The sequence below is a fragment of the Protomyctophum bolini genome, assembly GCF_963924005.1.
Source record: "Protomyctophum bolini genome assembly, chromosome: 15".
Classification (NCBI taxonomy): domain Eukaryota; kingdom Metazoa; phylum Chordata; class Actinopteri; order Myctophiformes; family Myctophidae; genus Protomyctophum; species Protomyctophum bolini.
In genome coordinates, this window is record NC_137876.1 from 24229976 (window position 1) to 24254995 (window position 25020).

At 47.7% G+C, this 25020-nt stretch overlaps 1 protein-coding gene across 3 annotated transcripts in view; it reads right to left on the reverse strand.

Annotated features, from left to right (window-relative positions):
* The window catches only part of pxdn (peroxidasin), a 97096-nt gene that overhangs the window by 7869 nt on the left and 64207 nt on the right, over positions 1–25020 (reverse strand). For 2 of the 3 annotated variants that reach the window (XR_013965357.1, XM_080783217.1), the window contains exons 15-20: positions 24223–24380; positions 17097–18103; positions 16002–16498; positions 14563–14697; positions 13288–13496; positions 772–883 (exon numbers count right to left, since the gene is read on the reverse strand). Coding sequence is in view for 2 of the 3 variants with exons in the window: in XM_080783217.1 (XP_080639343.1) it covers positions 772–883; positions 13288–13496; positions 14563–14697; positions 16002–16498; positions 17097–18103; positions 24223–24380 (2118 nt within the window). In the remaining variant the exon portion in view is untranslated. Of the gene's footprint in view, positions 1–771; positions 884–12604; positions 12792–13287; positions 13497–14562; positions 14698–16001; positions 16499–17096; positions 18104–24222; positions 24381–25020 lie in introns of those variants that run through there. The other variant, XM_080783218.1, reaches the window with a different exon arrangement.

Genomic DNA, 25020 nt, shown 5'->3' on the forward strand with positions numbered 1-25020 from the left:
AACCCCTTCTGGTGTTTTTACCCTCCAAGACCAGAAGCCTTTTGGGGTCCTTGTTGCTATGTACAGTATATAGCAGCATAACATTTTTGAAATGTTTGAATAAATACTTTTCCATTAAACTTCAGGTCAGGATTTAGAAGGCGTTTTCAGAATCGGCCTCAGTTCTTAATGTAGGACTACTTCATATAATTGCTCCTCAGTCCTAACTAAATAATGCTCATTATAACATGCCGCTATTTTAGCCTATTCCCTCGTCTTCGGTATAGGCAGGTTTGGTCATTTCAAACAAGATTTAAATGTATTTTATTTTACTTTTTATTATCGAGTGGAACAATGGCTTCTATTATAGCATGTCAACTTTGCACAAATGGAAAGCCTGGATTAGCCGATGCCGATTAGCTGATGATGTCAATGTTTGGCCTGTCCACAGCCCTCCTCTGAGACACAGAGTAGACAAAAATGGTACCATATGATTATGATCATTAGTGTGAACCAATGATGATCATAGGTGGAAAATGGGTGAAGTTGTCCCTTAAAATCTATACTGTATATACTTTGTCTCACAATGAATAGCAAAAATAGCATTTATGTTTTTAGAAAAACTTTAACCCCTCCAATTTAAAGCTTTGAAAATGTTTAGCCATTTTTGCCTATATTGACACGATGCCCCAAATCGGGTGGGCCAGGTAGAAAGTGTGGAAATATGGCTTATTTGCAGGCCTCTCTCGTCAACATTCGACACACAGATTCCTTCAGAAGGCCAAGTGTTACCTGGTCTCCTGCACGCTGGCGTCAGGTTTGTCCTCCGTGTAGCTGTGGTCAGCTGACCGGCGTCCTCTGAAGTGATAGGACAGGGCGTTGAACTGGCCTTTAGTTCTGCAGTCTAAGGAGATCGAACACAGCGACAGACACGACACACACACACTGCAGTTAGCCGACACAGAAAACACAGCATGGCAGTCTGGTCCAGAGCCTTAGCCTCGCGTAGCCATACTAACATCACTGCGTGGAAACACTCGTGTTTGGATTTGTTTCCCAAGGGGCGGTTTAAAAAAGATTCAAACACACTCAATTGGTTAGAGTTAGACCCACAAGCAATGCGTGTGACGCAGCCTGCTACGTCAAACACATACTGGGCCCTGGTTGGTTATATTATAGCCCGGTAAGCCCTCCCTATATTTGCATACTGGGCCCTGGTTGGTCCTCCACTACTTGCTGTTCTGCTGAAACACGTCCACAATTGAGCGACATCAACCAATGAGGACGAAGGGAGTCCTCCCTTGCCACCTGTTCAGAAAGCATCGCGCCGCATTCTGAGCTTGTAGAATGGCTATTGTCACTGTGTACAGTATGTCATACAAGAAGTATATACTGTAGGGTTCAAGTGGTTAAAGACAGTCAGCAAGACAAGCACAGGTGAGATAGAAATACAGTAACAATACAAGTAGAGCGGCAGGTACCTCTCAGGTACGTTATCTTTGGAGTGTGCATGAAGAGGAGAGAAGTTACGGTAACAGAAGTTACGGTAACCGCTACGGTAAACCTCTCAGGTACGTTATCTTTGGAAGCAGTAAGGAGTGTGCATGAAGAGGAGAGAAGTTCAGAAAACTGCGAGTATGGTATAATTCTAATATATATCCAATGCTGTACTACGGTCACATATCATTGTTCTTGGGTGGGAAGGGAACTTTGCATGTCCAAAATCATTCCTCTGCTAAAATACTATACTAATACTCACACTTAACAGCTTTCACTTTCACACCAACAATTGCTCAAATTGCAGATCTACAAGCTCACAACTTATCACATGGAGATACAGTACAAAGTGTATGCCCGACAACAACAATATATTCACTGCCAATGGCAAAGGGTACAATAATAATAATAAGAAGAATCCAGTATAAACTAGAACTGCACTCTGCCGAGTGCATACTTGCTTGTTGCACACTAGTAGGCCATAAATGGCCTACTAGTGCGCAAGCAGAGCGCGCAAGTACTTTCGACCGCTGGAAACTATCACATCTCAGTATCTCTGTGAAGGAACGTTTGAAATGTATAATCATTACGTGTAACTATTTGCTACCTAACTACTTTTTTACAGAAAAATGAATCATTGATATGTGATGAAAAAGAAAAGGTATATAAACTGAATTAAAATATATTATACAGTATAATTATTTTATTACTTATTGTAAATTGTCAATTGTTTTAAATGTATTTCATTTTGTACTATAGTGATATTAATACTAAATCATGATCAGAGTAATATGTGTCTCTAACTTCAATTTCTGTAATAATACTTTCACAGGCACAGATTTACAAATCACATTAGCAGTATACTGTGGTTACTTGGTTCCAAAAAGTGAAGCCAAGTTTTTTTCAACCGTAGGTTTGTGCCTGGTTTGCTGGGACCAGTTACAACATTACGTCATCGTTGTGAACTGGGACCAGAGTACATGGTGTGTATATGACGTAATGTTGTAACTTGTAACTTGTAACTAGTCCCAGCAAACCAGGCACAGACTGTATGTAGTTGTTCTAGTTACAACTACATACAGAGTATGTAGTTGTAATTTGATTAGCAGTATACTGTGGTTACTTGGTTCCAAAAAGTGAAGCCAAGTTTTTTTCAACCGTAGGTTTGTGCCTGGTTTGCTGGGACCAGTTACAACATTACGTCATCCTTGAGAGAGTACATGGTGTGTATATGACGTAATGTTGTAACTTGTAACTTGTAACTTGTAACATTACGTCATATACACACCATGTACTCTCTCAAGGATGACGTAATGTTGTAACTAGTCCCAGCAAACCAGGCACAGACTTACCGTTGAAGAAAACTTGGCTTCACTTCGAAGAGACCAAGCGAAACGATTACTTGCGCGCTCTGCTTGCGCAAGTAACAACATAAGAACTCCATAATAGCACAATCTAAGACAGTGGTTCTTAAAGTGGGGTCCAGGGACCCCCAGGGGTCCTTGAAGTCTTCCCGGGGGTCCCCAGCTAAGTTGGTTAATACAGCATCGCAATCACTTTGACCTATTTATTTATTCATTAATATGTTGGCTATTCAAAAATAGGAGATCTACAACCTCACAGTGTTTCACTTCGTGCCGCAGTGAAAGCTTGTACTGCTGTTTTTGATCATGTGTTTGGAACATTACATTTCCCCCCCCCCTTTTCTTTACTTTTTACACAAATCTTCTCTTCTGGGGGGTCCCTGGCACGAAGCATTTTCATTTGGGGGTCGTTAACATGAAAACGTTTGAGAACCACCGCTCTGATCTAGTCCGGTCTGCATGGTCCGTGCCCTCCGGCGCGCACAGAGGGTGATGTTTGTTCTTTGTCAAAGAGCAACGCTGATCATCCCGGATTGAAAGCCCACAGAGAACAGGACAGAGGAGGAAGCGGAGCGTGTCATAGAGCGGCTAGCGGGGCATAACGAGGCAGAGCGCTGCCAGCCCTGCAGCGCTGCCCGCCATCTCCACAGCGAACGCTCTCATCCCACTTCAAAGCGCTGGGAGCGGAGGAGGAGGAGGAGGGGGGAGCGGAGGAGGAGGAGGAGGGGGGAGCGGAGGAGGAGGAGGAGGGGGGAGCTGAGGAGGAGGAGGAGGAGGAGGAGGGGGGAGCGGAGGAGGAGGAGGAGGGGGGAGCTGAGGAGGAGGAGGAGGAGGAGGAGGGGGGAGCGGAGGAGGAGGAGGAGGGGGGAGCGGAGGAGGAGGGGGGAGCGGAGGAGGAGGAGGAGGGGGGAGCGGAGGAGGAGGAGGAGGGGGGAGCTGAGGAGGAGGAGGAGGAGGAGGAGGGGGGATCGGAGGAGGAGGAGGAGGGGGGAGCGGAGGAGGAGGAGGGGGGAGCTGAGGAGGAGGAGGAGGAGGAGGAGGGGGGAGCGGAGGAGGAGGAGGAGGGGGGAGCGGAGGAGGAGGAGGAGGGGGGAGCGGAGGAGGAGGAGGAGGAGGAGGAGGGGGGAGCGGAGGAGGAGGGGGGAGCTGAGGAGGAGGAGGAGGAGGAGGAGGGGGGAGCGGAGGAGGAGGAGGAGGGGGGAGCGGAGGAGGAGGAGGAGGGGGGAGCTGAGGAGGAGGAGGAGGAGGAGGAGGGGGGAGCGGAGGAGGAGGAGGAGGGGGGAGCGGAGGAGGAGGAGGAGGGGGGAGCTGAGGAGGAGGAGGAGGAGGGGGGAGCGGAGGAGGAGGAGGAGGGGGGAGCTGAGGAGGAGGAGGAGGGGGGAGCGGAGGAGGAGGAGGAGGAGGAGGAGGAGGGGGGAGCGGAGGAGGAAGAGGAGTACATGAAACACATGCATGTACAGTACACATGGACACGCAACGCACACACTCGGGGGTGTCTACAAGCTCACGGTGCGTTGCAATGCGTTGTGATCTTGTAGATGGGCTAATTTCGGTGCACAGCTATGCACAAACCAGGCATTAGCCACTGCAACCCTAACCTCTGAATGACTACTCCAAAAAACCCAACCTGAATCATCTCCTAATTAAACCTTACATCTAAAAGTATGTGTAAGCATAAAACAACAACAATGTCTCCTGTGAGAGCTAAGAGAAATGTCTATTTCTCAAACTCAATCACATGCATAGTAAGTCAAGTAAAGACACACACACACACACACACACGGGTCAGGGTGATCAAAAGCCTTACATTAGAACCCCCCCCCCACACACACACACACACACACACAGGACAGTGGCTGGGGAGTGGGCCCTGTAATTAGGAGGGCTTCACTGGGCTAGCAGGCATCTTTAAATGTAGAATGCTTAAATCCCGCTGCTGCTGCTGCCTTTCCTTTTTCTCAGAATGTCTTTGATTTGCCAGGCAATAGGCCATAAAACACACACACACACAGCATATCTAAAGACAACAAGACATGCTTTACCTCATGCTGACACAGACAAAGGTATGCGCACGCACACACACACACACACACACACACACACACACACACACACACACACACACACACACACTCTGCAAATTCCCCCGCCAGTGTTATTGTGGCTAAGCGATATCCTGAATCTTCAAACACTGGGGTCAGCATGACGGATGGAACGAGAACAATTCGAGAGATGATGCACCCCCCGTTTGCCGTGTCTGACAATACTGTCACTACAGTAGCTCTCAGACGATCAACAAGTGGGGAGGAGTTTTACTCCTTTTTAACCCAATTAGGTCAGGAACGCATCTGTGTCGCCTTAGCTTTTAACCACTTCAACAACAATTTGAAACTTTAGCTGTTGAGAAATAGCATATGTACAAGCTCATAGCACGGCACCAAACATATTTTAACTCGAATATTTGCTTCTTGGGGGTCCCTGGAACAACATATTTTCAGATGGGGGTTGGCGGCCAATTGCATATAATTTCTGGGGTCCTTGACATGAAATAGTTTGAGCACCACTGATACAGAAATATAGGTTTTTTCAGAACACTGTCATAATTTAAAGACATTTTTGTAGGATCTGATTCCAGGTCTTAATGGGTTTATACAATCTTAAGAATCAAGAAGGTTTCTTCTACAGCACTGGAGCCTGAGAACCCTGTGACGTCCATTTCACAGTTGACACTCAGCACAGCTGTCATTGCTGGCCACATTGTGTTGTGTTCCCGGCCGAACAATCCCTCTCAAAACGTAGTTCCATTTCATGTTTGGAACCGCGTTTACTGAACAATGAATGAACACTACATCCTAATGCTTAGAAGTCTGTTGATTGAACAATGAACAGAACAATCCTAATGCTTAGAACTCTGTTGATTGAACAATGAACACTACATCCTAATGCTTGGAACCCTGTTGATTGAACAATGAACACTACATCCCAAACTGCCTCCAGACGGACAGTCACTCACAATCACTCACTTAATATAGCGGCTTTATCCAAGGCGCTTGACATAGATTACATTCACACACATACATTCATCCACCGATGGCGGAGGTAACCATGCAAGGCACCAGCTCCACATCGGGACCAATTAGGGTCTTGCTCAAGGACACTTCGACACTAACTCTGGGGGAGCCCGGGATCGAACTGGGAACCTCACGGTTCCCATCCGGCCGCTCTACTGGCCACTCTACCCATGAGCCACTGCTGCCCATTATGAGCTTTTAGTTTTATTTATTTTTAATAGGAGGGTTATGACTAAGCATTATGTTATGCTTTAGCTATTGGAAAATAGCAGATCTACAAGATCATAGCGCCACCGAGTGGCGCGCTACGAGCTTGTAGGTCTGCTATTCTTTTTTTAATCGAAGAATGACTGACATAGAAACATACTGTAGCTTTTTCAGAAAACTGTCAGGATGTAGAAGACATTTTAAGAATCTGATCTCAGGTCAAAATGGGTTAAGTATTGGGACTGGAGGTAAAACGTGCGGCGTGTTTAGTGCTAAACAAGCCATGTCAACTGAATGCTGTTTTTCACTCACTAGCCTACTGAATGAATGACTTCACCAGTGATCCAATGGAAAAGGTATAGATTGTGGAGACTGTGGTTTCACAGTAGTAGGCACTAGGCAGTAAAAGTCACCACGTTATGCCTAATAACCACCACGGACGGACAAAGGCCCTGTATTCTCAATCAGCCACCCACAGAAATCTGGAGCAATATTAAGCACCTCGTGAAAGCATGAAAAACTCTCTCAGTCTCGAGCAAAGGATAAATCCCAAGCGTTACACTACGTACGGGCTAACTGTATTCTATTCAGAGCTGTATTCTTGCCTGCAATATAACATCTGTATATACTTGTGTATACTCCTAGTGTTGATGATTTCTTGAACGTATATACAGTATATATATATATCTTTAAACGTCTCGCTGAATTGAACACATAGGAGCACAATGGGAACAAGCCCTCAGGGCTGTTTGTTTTATCCTTTTAGCATCACTGTAAATAACCGCACCACTGTACTTTTTTGTGAACCGTCAATCGATGAAAGAGAGGCCCACGGGAGTATATACGTGCAGCGACAAAGATCACCCCCAGTCACCCCAGACTCCTGCAGTGGTGGGCAGACCGTTACCCAAGCACCACCCTCCTGTTGGCTCTGTGGTGGTGGGCAGACGTTATACCCAAGCACCACCCTCCTGTTGGCTCTGTGGTGGTGGGCAGACGTTATACCCAAGCACCACCCTCCTGTTGGCTCTGTGGTGGTGGGCAGACCGTTACTCAAGCACCACCCTCCTGTTGGCTCTGTGGTGGTGGGCAGACCGTTACCCAAGCACCACCCTCCTGTTGGCTCTGTGGTGGTGGGCAGACCGTTACCCAAGCACCACCCTCCTGTTGGCTTTGTGGTGGTGGGCAGACCGTTACCCAAGCACCACCCTCCTGTTGGCTCTGTGGTGGTGGGCAGACCGTTACCCAAGCACCACCCTCCTGTTGGCTCTGTGGTGGTGGGCAGACCGTTACCCAAGCACCACCCTCCTGTTGGCTCTGAGGTGGTGGGCAGACCGTTACTCAAGCACCACCCTCCTGTTGGCTCTGTGGTGGTGGGCAGACCGTTACCCAAGCACCACCCTCCTGTTGGCTCTGTGGTGGTGGGCAGACCGTTACCCAAGCACCACCCTCCTGTTGGCTCTGAGGTGGTGGGCAGACCGTTACTCAAGCACCACCCTCCTGTTGGCTCTGAGGTGGTGGGCAGACCGTTACCCAAGCACCACCCTCCTGTTGGCTCTGTGGTGGTGGGCAGACCGTTACCCAAGCACCACCCTCCTGTTGGCTTTGTCAACGGCACGCAGTGGCGGAACATGCAAACATGAAGGGAAGAGAGGAAGCAAGCAGTAATTCAACGTGATAATGTAGCAGGTGCACGGTTCAGGTAGAGACGGCCCATCGAAAAGAATACCAGCACTCACCTTTTATCCAAGAGGATTCTTGTTTTATTTCAGGTTTCAAAACAAGAATCCTATTGGAAATAAAGTGAGTGCCGGTATTCTTTTCAAGGAACATGCAAACATCCAGGCCTTAACTCCATATAATGTCGCTTACCACCTACATACGTAGATAATTATGTAGACATGTACAGTTAACAATTAACGTTTCCTCAGATGCTTGAGATTTTACCTACAGCGGCATATAGTGCATTTATAAGGTCCCAATTCTGACATCCGACCGGCAGAGGGGGGGCCTCGTCTTTCTCCAAGCCAAGAGACTATAAGCAAGCGCTCCAAAGCGCCAAGCTCCAATTCCACAGAGCAAGGATCAGGAGCCTGAGGAAATGTTTATTCTTTCATTGCTCTGCCTCCGTCTCATTTCTCTCATTCCGGGTTGCGTGTACAGGCAAGCTGCTCTCATGCCGATAATGATGACAGCTGCCATCGTGGTGTTTGTTAAGCGCCGGGGCAGGTCTCTCACATGCTTCCTTGTGTACGGTATAACAACCCTCGGGAGAGGTTTTTTTACCCGGGGCTGAATTTGAGAGAATGCGTTTAATCAAAGGAAAACACAAGGTGAGAATACTGTATATAGTTTACATCTCACCAGCGGTGGAAAAGGTACTCGCATGTTTTACTTGAGTAAAAGTACTAATACTGCAATGTGGCTATACTCTGTTACAAGTACTGGCATTGAAATGTACTTGAAGTACAAAAGCAGAAAGTACTCGTTACGCAGAATGTCCCATTTGACGTTTAAAGAAAGTTTTGAAAATAGCAGATCTACACGCTCACAACATGCGACGCATTGTGAGCGTGTAGATCTGCTATTTTCAAATGGACGAAATGCATATAAAAGGTTGAAGTGGTTAATGTATGTTTTGTAATAATAATCACAATCTACAACGTAACTAGTAACTAAAGTTTTCAAATAACTGTAGTGCAGTAAAAGTGCAATATATTTGGTTCGGAGATGCAGTGGAGTAGAAGTAAAATTATTGGAAATTAGAATTACCAAAGAAAAGTACAAACACCTCCAAATTGTGCTTAAGTTCATGTACAGTACTTAGTTACTTTCCACCACTGCAACTTACCAAACCTTTCCAGTAGTACTTGGTTCTGTAAGAGCCAGTGTACTGTATATTATAAGATGTCAGGTATTTCCCTTGTTGTTGTTTTTGTCCTGCTTACACAGCGTGTTCTCTTGGCATAGCAAAAAGGTTGTGTGTCATTTGAGTGATGAGAGAATTATGACAGGAGTGTCTATTGAGCAGAGAGAGGCATTAGAGTAACAGCGGTTTTCGCTGTCAATTTTGTGTTCTCTAAAAACCACAGAAATATTGCAAGACCAACAGATCATGCAGTTTCCGCTGACAACTCGCGGCAAGAAAGATGTATTTGGCGCTGCGCTGCGGCGACATGGAACATACGTAAGGGCTACGCTTGCATGCGGGCCCTTTGTCCAAGACAAAGGGACAAATTTCTTCCTCGGGAGACAAATAATGTGATGTAGTACCAAAAACCCTCCTGTGGTTCTTTATCCCAGGGGTCTTCAATGTTTTTCATGCCAACAAGGACCCCTTAGCTGAGAGAGAGAGAGATGGCACAGGGACTCCCACTACAGTACATAAAGTTTCATAAATAGCTTCATAGCAACATTTTTGGCTTTTGGTTTATTTGTTTACAGTACACATTTAACCACTTAAACCCTCCGTTGTAGGTGCGACAGTCCCAGCAGGAAGACCATCCTTCTGTATGAAATAATATTATACTTGACTGTTGGCTCTCTTCTGTACTTGGTCTGCTCCCTTTCCCCTCTATACTGTACCAAACCTCTTTCTGGAAGTGATTTATGTAGAAACAAGACTGACATGAAATGACATAAACAGGTTGGCTACCAATATAAAGAAAATTAGTGCCTGCCTGCCCACGTGTGTGTGTGTGTGTGTGTGTGTGTGTGTGTGTGTGTGTGGTAGTCGAGTCGCTATGTAGGGATGTTGGTGTTTGTCTCTGTGTGTTTGCCATAGTGGGGGGACTTAAGGCCCATACATACTCCAGTTTTTGGTGATAGCTTATCACCGCGGTGTAGTTTTTAAAGGGTTGGAAAGCAGCCATGTACAGTGATTGCAAACATGTTGAAGTGGAATTGCATGTAAAGATGGAAGAGCATTTTGTGCAAGACACAAAATCATACGAGAGGGAACGTTTTTGTAGAGGTTTTTATTTGAGGAGTGGAGCAATAACATTTTGCAGTAAACAAGACGGTGAAGGCCATACTCCAGTTTTAGTCGATAAGGTGGTCACCGAAAACCGTGGTTAGTAAAAACAAGAGAGATGTGTTCGCCGGGTGAGCGGTGAGTCGCATACCACCGCAGCGTGACGTCATGTTGTAGTTTTTCAGGGGTGACCTGGCTTAGCACCTTAAAACTGGAGTATGAATAGGCCTTAAGCCACCCCTAATAGCAACTTTTCAGTGCCTTCTGCCAGCACTAGACGACATATTTGAATGCCAATTATTTTGTGTGTAAAAAAATAATAATAAAGAAATTGCACGGTAGTGCAATTAATTGCGTCAATAACGTCAAGGGCAATAAGGGGGTTTTAAGGGGTAAGTCAAATTGTCTTTGAAACGAGTAATAGAGACGGAAATTAAAGTGATTTTCACAAATCCAAAGTAAGGAAATGTAAACATCTATGTGGAAGGATACAAAATGCACGTAAATGAGTGTAGGCTTGTTTCTGCACAACATGAAGTAGCTGTAAACGTACGTAAGGCCATGGTTGAGGCGGGGCGCGGCGGCTGTTCAGTAGACTGGTAAAATGTAATGCTCTGCACTGGAGGACCTGGCTGTTGATCGCCACACCTGGCGCGTCTCAGTCACGAGGGCAGCATTGCACACACAGGATCAGACCGCAGGGAGGAGAAAACAGCAACACATACTGTACAGCAACACATACTGTACAGCGACACATACTGTACAGCGACACCAGCGCGCTGAAGCCACCTTCCCTCTCATGTGTGGACCTCAGCTGTCCCGCAAACCATGAGGGTCACGCATTGGCACAGAGACAACACCCCCCCTCAATAAATCCCGTTCTTGGCGCAACGTCGTCATCGAAATCGATGGGACAGCGACAGCCCGTAAGCAAAGCAAGCAAATGTATTCATTCTTCAGATGTGAATTAGGCTATTCATGTGAATAATTAATATGTCTTGATTGGCCACATTCCATTGTGACAATGACATTGTGACTAGCCTAAATCAGAGCCTCGATCAGCTGTTGTTTTGTTATGTGTTCCTCCAGACACAGTTCGCTTATTGACCAGGATTTAATAAGAGTGCTTGGCTCAACTTGTGTTTTGCCTTGTAATACATTGGTGTGAGGGGAACGGGGATACTAGTTTGCTAATACATTGAGCTGGAAGTCAATATGGGTCATTCTGGGGTGAAAGCGGGCCGGAAGGTTCCGGAGTTGTCAAAATCCTGTATTAAATAACCTGCCACTGTGCCAAAAATGCATGTCCAAGAAGAAAACATAGTCTACTACTAACGTCTGATTAACACACACACACACACACACACACACACACACACACACACACACACACACACACACACAGTTATTAGTTGAGTTTTCCTAATAAAGTGCTTCTGAATTGTTCCAGTGTGTTTGTGTCAGTCAGCGTACATCCCGTCTAATCCCGTTTAACCCATTTAGGCCTGACGTCGAAATAAAAAGTCTTCTGAAAGAATATATGTTACATTTTCAAAGATTTGTGCCGCATTTTCACGATTTAATTTTTTTATTCAAGTATAACATAATGCTAAAAAAAACACCAAAAGGGGTTCCCGCCCCCAAAATGGGTTAATCATGCAGTCGCTGCTCACACGACTTGCGTCGATGTGCGCATGCGTGCTCGCGCAACACAACAGGATCAGTACCCTTTGCAGGTTTGAGATCTGGTATAGAGTGGAAATGGAAACGGCCTTTTTTCCGTGCCCATGATGTGTGCAAAAAGACCGGATAAGAGTAGGCGCAACACAATGTCGGGAGAAACGGTGTCGGACTTTTGGTGTGGCGGTCACTGGCGGATAAGCGTGCGCACGCCGAGTAGGCGGGCTCTACAACGAACCAACATTCGAAACATGTTTCTTGTTGGCTGACAAACTGGCACACTCTCATAGTTAGTTCTGATTGGTTCAAATCACTCTTCTCTTCTGGAAGGAAAACAAACGCGAAGGGAAATGAATAGGCTACCAGCAGCTTTTGTTGAAGAATGCAATTAAAAATATAAACGAAGCGCAATGCAACGAACAATTACTCAGATGTTTAAGAGAAAAGAGAGAGTTGAAGAAGCTGATTAAAATGTTTTGAGACACAGGGGGAGGAGAGACCCTGCAATGAGAAGTGACAGCAGAAGCAAGCACAGGTAATAACAATAGGTCCCTGCACACACATCCAAGTCTGCAAGGACCCCCGTGCCACAATGCAGTATTCTGTGCTTTTGGGGGATTTGACTCGAAATTGGGGTTGTTTGACCCGAACATTGTCGGGAGGTGTCCCTTATTTCAATCTCAGAGTTCCGGTAGGAACTTCAAGCCACTTTCAGTGACCCCTGTCCAAGAGCCACCCGAGACGAGAGGGCATTTTACCCACTAGTAGCAAACACACCCAAAACAGTCCAACCCAACCCGTCGTCACCACAGGTTGCTGTTAATAAACAAAGCATTCATACTTTGGAACTCATACAACCTCCGGTAAGCAAAATGTGAACCAGCTGCATGCACCGTTGTCCTTAAAAGAGGACAGCCAATGAGGCGAAAGTGAGGAGAAAGTGTTGAATAAGTGTTGACTAGTTGCAGGGTCTGTACATGGACAGGTTTGCTTGGCAGGGCAACCTGTAACAAAGCCAACCTGTATAAAAACAAAGACACAAAACAAAGATCCCATCACACAAAGGTGGTTTGGCGTAGTAACTCCGAGGACCCCCCCCCCCCCTCCCCAGGGGTCCCAGACCCCCATTGTGAAGACCCCTGCTTAATCCCCTCCCTCCACACAGTGTTAACTATGTTAGCACATTTTGATTTCGTTTTCATAACCTTTTGAATAAAATTCTGAAATGTTTTAGTTGAGATTTTAACATTGTATTCCCCAATTCCCCCGTTTGTTTTTTTTACTTAGCTAAATAGATATTTCCGGAGCGCGATACCAGTGCACAACCAAGCATGAAATTACTTTCCTTAGTTCCACTGGATCTCTTCTCCACTATAGTCCCTCCTTACCATTTCCGTCTGGGTTTTTATTTGCCAACGAAATTGTCAATAAATGAGTTATAGTCACAGCAAAGGCAGCCGGCGTGGATATACTTTTGTCGTATAGTTTCAGGCGGCTACACGCCCCCCCCCCCTACCTTCGCAGCAGTCCTGCCACATGCGCAGGTCGATCCTGGGGATGTCGTCGCAGCTGCCGTAGCCGTGCGGCAGCTCGGCCACGGTGAAGACGTCGGGCTGGACGCGCGTGATGTTGTCCCCGTTGTCGCACAGCACCCTCGTCAGTGAGGCCTGCTTCAGCTGGGTGAGCTGGGCCGGGGTGAACACGCCCGGGTTCTCGTACCAGAACCTGAGGGGTGACGGCATGCCGCGGCACTGTTAGTATAGTGGCAGCAGTGGTGGGGGGGGGGGGAAAGCTTTTTCTCCTTATCCATTAAGATCTGAGGCCGATTCTACAATTCTAGCTTATCAGTACATTATAATAAGTGTAATAAACCTTCTTTACGTGACATAATTATAGCCTATATGCGAGACTGTCGGTCTGATATTGTATAAAAATATATATATATATATATATTTCCCCCAAAAACAAATCATATTCTCCAAATGATCTAACGGGCCAGATTATAGTTTCTGGGGGGGCAGAATTGGCCCGTGGGCCGCCTGTTTCCTACCCCTGGTCTATACAGTACCTCACCCCGCATGCCTTTATCCAAGTATCTTATCGACTCCATCTCTGTCTCTTGCTTTTCAGGATTCAATTTCAAAAGCATCAAAAGTAGCAGATTCACAAGCACGAAAAGCAGCGCAAAGAGACAAGCTACTTTTGATGCTTTTGCTGTGGTATGATCAAGTAAAGTAGGGCGCTAAATTACAGAAAAAAGTAAAAATGAATAAACTAAACACAAGAAGTAAAAATATAGACATAAGAGGTTTTCTAGCCTGACGGCGACGTTATGCGTTTGTGAAGGAAGACGGTGGTGGTGGTTTGTTCTCTCTGATCTCATGGATTAAAGCAAAATATAATCTCACGACTGAAAATTGTTGCCAGGCAAAGTCCTAATATGTAATTTGTGAAACATGGTGAAAGGAGTCACCACACACTAGCGCCGTGTGTCCTACACACTTTACACAATACAATACAGTACAATTGTGACGTTTTGGTAGCCATACAGCTAACCAGTTGAGGACATTGTTAGATTGCGGCGTTCACGATTGCGGTTATGACATGAAATAACTAATAACAGAAAATAGGCTATCTACAAGCTTACAACACGTCGCGTAGATACTAGATAGCCTATTTTTGGCGCAGGTCAGGACACACTTCTATAGAACACATGCCGACTTCTATGGAATCCAAAAAACTGAAATCAATCGTGGCGACTGAGGACTTTAATCCATGTGATCTTCAGTACCTGTCGCCGTCTCTTAGGCGCTTGAACTGGGCCGCCAGCAGACACATGAGGGTGGGCCCCAGGCGGCTGCCGGGGACCAGGTCCTCCGCCATCAGGGCAGGGAACAGGTCGATGTTCAGAGGGGTGCCGTACAGCCTGCGGGATGGGTGACGCACGCGCACACGCACACACACACACACACACACACACACACACACACACACACACACACACACACACACACACACACACACACACACACACACACACACACACACACACACACACACACACACACACACACACACACACACACACACACACACACACACACACACACACACACACACACACACACACACACACACACACACACACACACACACACACACACACACACACACACACACACACACACACGCGGAAATAAGCAAGCAGTGGTGGAAAGAGTACTCAAATGTTTTATGTTGTAAAATTATCAATACAGTGGCCTGGTTTATGTATTGGCATCAAAATGTACCAAAAGTAGAAAGCACTCATTATGCAGAATAATCTTTAGAAAATAGCCGATCTACAAGCTCACAATGCAGATCTACACGCTCACAATGCAGAAAGTAATAGCAAAAATGATCAAGGAGGAGTAAAAGTACAATAATTGGGTCCGAGATGTAGTGGAGTAGAAGTATTGGAAATTGGAAATACCCAAGTGCAAATACCTCAACATTGTACTTAAGTACAGTACTTAAGTAAATGCACTTAGTTACTTTACACCACTGGAAATAAGGCTGCAAACTCAACATCTACCATGGAAGGAAATATGCACGCATGCACTGGTTTTGTTCAGACACGTTAACCAGCAGCGGAAAATAGACACTCACAGCGGTTCCCAACGGACAGCTCACAACGCGTTTGTGAATGAAGCCTTGTAGTTCAAGCTGTTTTAGATTTCTGTATGGCAAGTGCATGAAAACTTCAATTCAAAAACAACAAGATGTTAATAATGTTGTCCTTAATTTCCCTTCGGGGATGAATAAAGTACCTACTGTATATGATAATTACAGCATGGAAGACGACTCCCAATAACGGGGGCTTTCGATGATGCGAAAAAGGGTGCTCGCAAACCGCCGTTCTTAAGCCCAAAACCACACCAATGCAACTAGTCGCAACTCCTTGAAACAACACCGTATTAAAAGGACATGTCACACCAATGCAACTCCTTCCAACTGCCATTGGGAATAATGGTTTCATACAACTATACATGCGTCTACTCGCAACCCGTTTGGTCGCAAGGAGTTGCACGGCGAATCATTGGTGCGGTTTTGGACCACCGAAACGCTGGTTAGTAAAAAAAAAACAAGAGAGATGTGTTCTGGTGACCACCACGGCACGACGTCATGTTTTCAGCGGTGAATAGGCCTTTAGTCGACTCATTATCGCCTCTCTCTCTCTCTCTCTCTCACCTCTGCAGTTTCTCCCGGACGGACGGGTCCTTGATCTCGTTCCGCAGGTCCTCGAAGGTGTGCGCCAGCGTCAGGTTGCAGAAGGAGCGGTAGTCATTGTAGGGCGGTATGCCGTGGTCGCGCCCCCGCTGGATGTTCATGGCGGCCAGGTCCAGCGCCACGGCGTGCGCCATGGAGAACAGCCGCTCCGTCAGCTCCGTGTTGAGCAGCTGCGTCGACACGCGCATCTTGCCGGCGACGCCGAACAGGCCGCGCAGCAGCGGGTCGATGCCGCCCTCGTTGACGATGCGGAACGGCGAGAAGAAGGCCCGGTGCAGCGAGATGTGGCCCTGCGGGATGGGCCGGAAGTCGGCGTCCAGCCGGTACAGCACGGGGTTGATGAGCGTGTGGCCGAAGCGGAAGGCGGCCGTGGCGAAGGCGTTGAGGATGGCGGCGTTGACGTTGGGGTTGTAGCCCGGGTAGGAGCCCATCAGCCGCATGCCAGCGTCGCCCAGGATCTAGGGGGGAGGGGGGGGGGGCAGCGGATCCGAACCGGCTGATTAACTTTTGCCTTTACATTCTTTTTTATTTGAACCATGAAAAGTAACAGTTTTGGACATAGTGAGGTTTCCACGCCGACAGAGGCAAAAATTTTTTCCATCTTCAAAAAAAGCCCCCGGGGCTATGGAGGTTCCATCACTGTAATCGTAGCATCACATTTGTTTTGTTACATTACCTCTATTATCACCATTATCACTATTATGAAAACACAAATAATGGGAGAGTAAGCAGCGTAACCCATTTAGGCCTGACCACACATTTTCAAAACATTCTTCTAAATCCTCCAGTTTTCTGAAATAAAAATAACACATACCAGTTCATTCAGTATACCTGGTTTTCAATGTAGCACCAAGCACCTGAATTTAAGCTGTTGTATGATAACGGCGAAGGTTTGGGCGAGGGGTTAGCGTTATGATGTCACTAAAGTGGTGTATTTCGAATGGGCCTTTTGAAGATTCTAACCACACCTGTGGGGCTAATTTAGAGTACTGTTAACTCCACAGACACGTACAAAACAGAAAAAAACCCATCCGTCCAGATAATTCGTTGGTCTACCTTGGGCAGCCAGTGGCTGTAGGTGATGTGCTGCATCTGGGCGCCCACTATCTTGCGGGCCTCGTGGTAGATGGTGTCTCCGTCCCAGTGCGGGTTCAGCCGCAGCAGCTCCGTGGCCACGCGGTTGTGCTCGCGGAACCACGCCGTGTGCATGGCGGTCAGGCCCAGCTGCTCGTTGGCCCGGTGGTCCCCGGCCATGAAGCACGGTATGGGGCTCTCGTTCTCGTCGCGCATGCACTCCGTGGGCGGGCCGGCGGCGAACGGCAGCAGCGGCTTCCCCGTGCGCTGGATGATGCCCTGGCGGAGGAGGCCCCGCTGGCTGGCCAGGTCGCGGATCTCCTCCGACTCGTGGCGTGAGCTGCCGTAGACGTTGGAGGCGTCCACGTAGGAGGTGAGCTGGTTGATCTGCTCGCGCGGGTACACGCTGTTCATGAGCAGCGACGTCATGCCGCTGCCGCACACGGGGCTGGAGCGCACGAAGAACATGCAGCGGGCGCCGCTCCGCAGCTGCCGCGGGTCGCCGGCTGGGAACTGGATGGGGAAGCACGGCGGGTCGTTGGTGCACGCCTGCGTGCACAGCGCGCCGTCCGAGAAGCGCGACTGGCTGAGCGCCGCCACCGTGGAGTCCATGTCGTGGTCCAGGAACTGGCCCCACTGCATCAGCATGTGCGTGTAGCGCTCGTCCGGCGTGATGGTCTCCGTGCCGATCATGCTGGTGGACACCAGGCGCGGCAGGGGCAGCCGGTAGCCGTTGTGCAGGCGATCCGTGGCGCCGCGCGGCAGGTTGAAGCCGTTGTCGTACACCGACTTGAGCAGCCTCTGGAAGGCGGTGAGCGAGGCGCCCCACATGGGGTGCTGCAGGTTGTTGCAGGTGCCGTCGTGGCTGCGGTACTTCTGGTGGAAGCAGATGTCGGAGCAGTTGTTGGTGCGCCGGTGCACGGCGCAGCCCGACAGGTTGGCGATCATCTCCAGGAAGCGAGGAGACACCAGGTCGTTGTAGCGGAACGCTACGGCGGTTTGTTGGGGAGAGAGAGAGAAGAAGAAAAGGTCGGACATTAGGGTTATTGCTGGGTTTTGTTGTGGGAAGTCCCTCCCTATTAACACGACTTACACAAGTTAAAGGTCCGCTGACATGCCCCGAAATTAATATGGGTGGTACAGCACATCACGTGGTCTGACTGAAAACAGTTTGAAACAGTTTGAAACGGGGCTACGGCGCTAGCAACAAGTGGCTATAGGTCAGGCTAGCGTTTTTGACGGTACATTTAGCGTCATATTGGCTATAAATGTAATTGAAAAAAATTATTTTTTCGCCAGAAATGCTTAGTTTGAATGCAATTGAGGTTGGCGTGGGGTTTTTTAGGGGAACTGCAGCACAAGCGCAAATTTTGGACTGGAGTCCCATGTTCCCCCGGTCGCCAACACCCCTGTCTGCCCGCTCTGAGACCTCTCAGCCCCGCAGCGCGACAGTCGCGACTACGGACGGTCTGCTGTTGTCTGGCCGCTGTGAGAGCAGCGCGACTACTGTTCTTTTCCCCTCTCAGCCGCAGGCTGACATGTACACCCTCGCTCTCACTCTGTAATACCGTAGTTAGTTACCACAACATTGTTCAAGTGAACTATAGTGTGTTTATGTTTGTATTCATTGTAATAATAAATATCGCTATGCCGAGGCATAGTCTTGCGGACGAGATCATGAGCCTCTACGGGGGACTGGGCATGTGTGTACACACACAGCATAGCAACTTATGCTACTATTTTGGTGTCACATTTAGCTTGAATACTGGGTGAAAGTCTCATTCAAAAAATTAATTTTTCGCAACATTGTTCAGGTGAACTGTGTGTTTATGCTTGTTCATTGTAATAATCAATATCGCTATGATTATTTTATTTATCGCCGCGTCGCTCCGGCTCCGCATGACAACATACAGTCTAGCCCGTCTCAGATGCAGGCTGCACACACACGGACGGACGGACGTATAGTCTCTGGTACGCACACACACACACACACACACACACACGCAATGGCACGGAATCTGCCTCGGGCGTCTGTAGCTCTCTTCCCCGCTGTCATGCACTATAGCCGTGTGTGTGTGTGTGTGCGTACACACATGCCCAGTTCAATGCGGGGACCTGACCAGAGACTATACGTCCGTCCGTCCGTGTGTGTGCAGCCTGCATCTGAGACGGGCTAGACTGTATGTTGTCATGCGGAGCGACGCGGCGATAAATAAAATAATCATAGCGATATTGATTATTACAATGAACAAGCATAAACACACAGTTCACCTGAACAATGTTGCGAAAAATTAATTTTTTGAATGAGACTTTCACCCAGTATTCAAGCTAAATGTGACACCAAAATAGTAGCATAAGTTGCTATGCTACCACGGCCACCAAGCCCGGCGAGCCCGCATAGAAGTCGTTGGGGAAAGCTTTCGCCACTCTGACGTCAGAATCATGATAGCATTGTTTGATAGCAGTTATTAGCTCCCGAGGGGCGTGTCAGTTCTCCTTTAATGGACTGTAGAATAGCCTCCCTCCCAATAGCGAGTTACGCGAGTTGTGTTTGCTAAATTAGCGTCTTTAATACGTTTTAAGACATATGGGGTTTCCATCGGACGGACTGGGATAGGCGACGCGTTTTGAAGCGGATTATCATGACAAGCAAACGATCAAGTCGGCGCAGTGGCTCTTCAAAAGGTTAGTGAAAACTAGGCAGGGAGATCTGGAACGCGATGGTTTAAGCACCGCAGTCAAACTGTTGATACACCATATCGTTGCTGTCGGTCAGAAACCTCTTATCTCCATGTTCAGACGTTGTGCGCGTTGTTTCGTGATCAACTTGATCACACCCCAGCATCACAACAAAAGCATCAGAACCGCAAGCTCGATTTCTTTATTTGAACACTGAAAAGTATCAGTTTTGGACATACAAGGTTTCCACCCGACGCCAACGACATTGCATAATATTTCCATTCGCAAACCTTGCAGTATTTAAAAGCAACGAAAATGACACGACGACAGGAACGCAATCGACTGCAGCGTGTTTATACACAGCAAACATCAATGATTCCTTCTATAGCGGATGCCATTGTTGTGCACAGAGAGAGAGAGAGAGAGAGAGAGAGAGAGTGGAAAGAAACCGGAGACCTGCTGTGGGCACAGATTGCACCATTTCGCCAACGTGCCCCGACATGCTACAACATGCGACGCCTCTTGTGAGTTAGCTCCAGTACGTTTCAGTGTGTGTGTGTGTGTGTGTGTGTGTGTGTGTGTGTGTGTGTGTGCGCGCGCATGTGCGTGCATGCGTATGTGCGAGTGAGTGTCCAACACAAGTGGGGGTAAAATGAGATCATGTTGTCCGCAAATGAAACGGCACCACCTGCTGCTATGACTGCCATATACACCCCCACCCCACCTCCCCCAGACCATCTCTCTCCCCGACGATGGTTCCCTTTCATAGAAGCTTTCACGGAGAGAGAGAGAGAGAGAGAGAGAGACCAGGCCAAACTCATGTTGGCGTTGGGTCTGCTCGTCGTCCGCGTGGTTTTGCATGCATGCACATGCACGTTTGGTGGAGAGGGGAGGGGTCCCGTCTCCCTCCCAAGTCACGGAGAAAGAGACACAATCAAAACAGTCCCGATTGTTTTGGGTTTTTTTGCTGACTGGCAGAATCCCCCTGTGTGCCTGGTCCAGAGCCAACGCAACAATGAACACTTGGCTGTTGGCATAACTAATGAAAACATTGTCTCTCTCCCCCTCCGTCTCTCTGTCTAAGCATTTCCCTCCCGCTTTTCTGTTTCCAAAGATCTGGCTCTCATTTTCCTCCAAATCTCACCTAATCGAAGCCTTATTTTCCTGCCCTTGTATTTCTTTAGCCCCACTCCACTCTCTTACCTCTTTCCAATTAAACAATCTAGGCATTTATCGTATCCCCCAGACTCGAAGCGACTTACAAAGTGCAAGATCAGAGTTAGTGGCGTGAAACCTCGTCAACAAACGACAGGGTAATTGGGTAAATAGAGTGCAAAGGAAACAATGTAGTGCTAGTACAAAGCAGGTAGGATACCAGGTGAACATCGAATGTAGCATCTGTCTAAACGACATGCAACAGTAATTATGTACAGTATAACTAGCGTCTATCGAAAATAGCCTACACGTTTTTAGACTGTGGTGGAAAACGGGGAGTGTGTCTGCAGTCCTGACTGAGTGGCGGGGGTAGGGTGGGGGGCCATTCCACAGTTTGGGAGCCAGGAGGGAGAAGAAGAGATTAGGATGCTCGGAGCGTTGGCCAGGGTGTTGTCATTTTCTCTCCCTTTCTCAAGTCTGTTCACACTCATTCTGTGTTCTCCACTAATTGTAGCACAGTCAAGAAAAATGACCGACTGCACAAGGCTCAGTATTGGCCAGCAGCAGCACTATTCTCCATTCTCAGAAAGCTCACTGGTTCCCAGACTCCACACAACTAACCCCCTTTAGCCTTTCATGGCTGTAAAACGTAGGCCCCATTAGTATGATTGCTCTCACATACCATGAAGATGAAATATGGTGGACATGTTGCTTTCTTGGCTCATTGAATAACTCTCCGTGCGCATGCAACTTTCTTTCCCTTTTTTTTTCTTTACTCAGAACGTACATGCAACAATGTTCTACTGACGGCACACACCAACTCGTTGTTCGACAGGCTCACTGCACGCACATGCATATATGACCGCGTAAGTACATACTGTGCATGAGACCATGCATGCATGCGTGCACATATACAGCGACATAAACAAATCCCCCCCCCCTGCCGGGTCTGCGTTTGCCAGTGACGTTAAGCTAAGCGTGCTGCGGTGTGACAGTGGGCTAGTAAAAAAAACAGTTTATAGGCGCCTTAGTCAACCGCTCCTTGGTCGAGTCTCGAGCCCTGCAGGTCACAAGCGGGAGTAAATGGCATGCAGATGCGAAGTAGTAGTGGCCACAACCAAATATGCTCATTAACAACACTATGGTAATTCATACGAGTGTGATACGAGACCCAAAACGTTTGCAAAACTGGAACGGGACACGTCGCTGAATCCAAATCAGGGTGTTAATAGGACTCAAATGGTCATTTCAACTATTGCAATAGTGGGAAAAAATGTACATTGGCCATATTATAATATTGGGAAATGAGGGATTAGGAAGATTAGACCTTTTTGCCAAACGTAGAGCTCTACTTTCTGCAGTGTGTAATTTGTGTTTGGGTCTTGACCCTTGGAAAAGCACTAGGAGCTGCTGCAGCAGCGAGAAGGCAGACCAGCTCTGCCTCTCCCATGCTGCCCAAGTCACTTTCTTTGGCCCATATTTTGCAGAATGTTTTAGTTTTTGCCTCGGGGTCCAGGCTTTATGATGTGAGCCATTAAGAAAACAAACGACCATCCATTTTCACACTGTTTCTTTAACAAGTCTGCTGGGCTAATGTTCGTTCTGGTGTCGACCCAGGAACAATTTAACCATTGCATGCATAACTTCGCATAAATGCAATAATACTTTTTCAAAAACAATTATTTTGTCAATTATCTAATGTAATCCTGGGCACTACACTCGCCAACACTGCCAACCCGGGGAGAGCAACGGACTGACCTCATGCTTCCCTCGATGCATGAGGAGTCCAAGCCAGTTATTCCAACCAGTTCCTTTCCCCTCAGGTGCCCTGGCTGGCCAGGGGGTGACAGTATAGAGACCAGTATTACCACATGTTTTTTGAGGGTGCCTAGGGGACACAGGGAGAACATGCAAACTCCACACAGAAAGGCCCTTTTGCCAACCCCACCCAGGGTATGGGCACTGATGACACCAGAGGAGAGAACACACCCCCAGCGCCCACAGTGGGAATCGAACCCAGGACCTAGGTGACATCGCTACCGACTGCGCCACCGTGCCCTGAAATATTATTTTGCATTTTTAGAAATGTCGCCCAGATTGAAAGCTGCCATCCCTGGCAGTTAGCACAACGAACACTAGAGTGCATGTGTGTGCAACTTTCAAACAGGTTTTTGATAACATGCACTGTCAACTTTCTTTTTATACTATAAGCAAAACTTCCAGACTTTCTCAAGATTTTCACCCAAATTGCCACACATTGCCAGATAGCAGCATGACTCTGAGCAGACTCCATTTTAATAAATTAACACAGAGGAATTGACTGTCCAACGCATCCCCACAGAAACAAAGGGAAGGGAACCTTGATATTGGGGGACAGTTTACCAACAGAAGTGGTGTACCAACAAAGTTCTTCGGCCCCATCCAGGCTGAAAACGCCAGCGCTCGGGGCTCTCAACAGCCAACGAGAGCCCAGAAACATCTTCTAAATGCATGCATGTGTAGGCACATGGGGCTCCGGTCTGCAAGCGTGGCTGCTTAAAAACATGCAGTGAAGCCGAGGTATATGCTTAGGCACGACATTGTTTTATGTCTTTACCGACAGGCCTAATACTACCAACCATTTCGTGTTGTGAGTGAACTTGTGTTGCTTGCAGTAAATCGTAGGGGACGGAAGGGGTTGACACTAAGGTCTCAGAAGCATCTGCCCGTCGGCGAAGTATAGGTCAAGTTTTACTTGCCCAAAGGTCATGCCCACTTGCCCGAAAAGTAAACCGTCCATTGTAAAAATTAATTATAAAAATGTAATTATCATTACATTTAAGACTTATTTTTATACTTTCTGGGATTGTGCGATAAAAAAATGCCAAACACCTACATCTAGCAATATCGCTATAGGTTCACACTTTATATATTATATTTTCAAGTGTACAGTAGCAACAGTGAAAACAGGAAACTATAGGTAGACAGTGCTATTATTTGACATTCCACAGACCAGAAGACAGCGCGCTCTGGCCACGTTCGGGTGTTTAGACAGATATCTCGTGTTGTGTTTACAGACGGTTGTAAACTCCACCCGCCTGAACGTTTTTATATACCTGGGCAACCCTTAGTGTCAACAGTTAGGGGCTTAAGTGGCATGCTCAGGTCGAACCAGCGACCAACTGTATCATGAAACTTCCTCTGTACCCACTAAGGCCAAGCTATATACTGTATGTCCTTCCCGAGTCAATACTCAACGAGACATTCCTCTGCTGCGTTTGTTGTCAGGGCTCACCGGTGCCATTGGTGTCCACCATGAGGCCCTGGTTGACGTGGTTCTGGATGAGGAGGAGGGTCTGCTCGAAGATCTCCCCGGCGCGCGCCTGCTCCACCGTGTAGGGGTCCCGCGGGTATCGGAACAGGGCCAGCAGCTCCCCGGGGGTCCGCGGCTGACTGGAGGGATTACAGGGAGTGAGAGAGAGACGAGAGAGAGAGAGAGAGAGGGAGACAGACGGACGGATGACAGCAGAGCATTAGCGAGTGAGGAGGGCAACAGACGGCGTGGTGAAAAGATGATTGGAGAAAAAAGGCGCGGGAGTACGGGAGGAGAGCCAGAGATTAAAAAACAAAGCCAGTGGAAGGTATACAGTAAGTGAAAGAAAAACAAGACGGGATTGATTTTCGACGTCATGTTCACATCACATTCCTAGAGGGTAACTTTTTCCTAGAGGGGAATGAAAAAAACAGTGCACCAAACATTTCATTATCGGTGCCAGGAGGGAGTTGGTGAAAGAGTTCAAGCCCAGCCTCTCTCACAAACATGCACGTACAAGTTCAGCCACTACTACGGCTCAAGGTTTCCACCTATAATCCACTGCAGGTTTTATTTCTGAGTTCACGTGTGTTTCCCCCCCCCCCCCGCTCCATGTGAACCTCGCCGCGTGGCTTTACTATACCAGCTCGGAGGTACCGTTTCTTTCTTTCTGCGCTTCGACTGCAGTCTTTGAAGTGGATGCCCAGGGGGGTGGGGGGTGTGGGTAGTGTGGACTCAAAGGCGTGGCAAACAACGTAGCCACGTGCCAGAGCCGCTAGG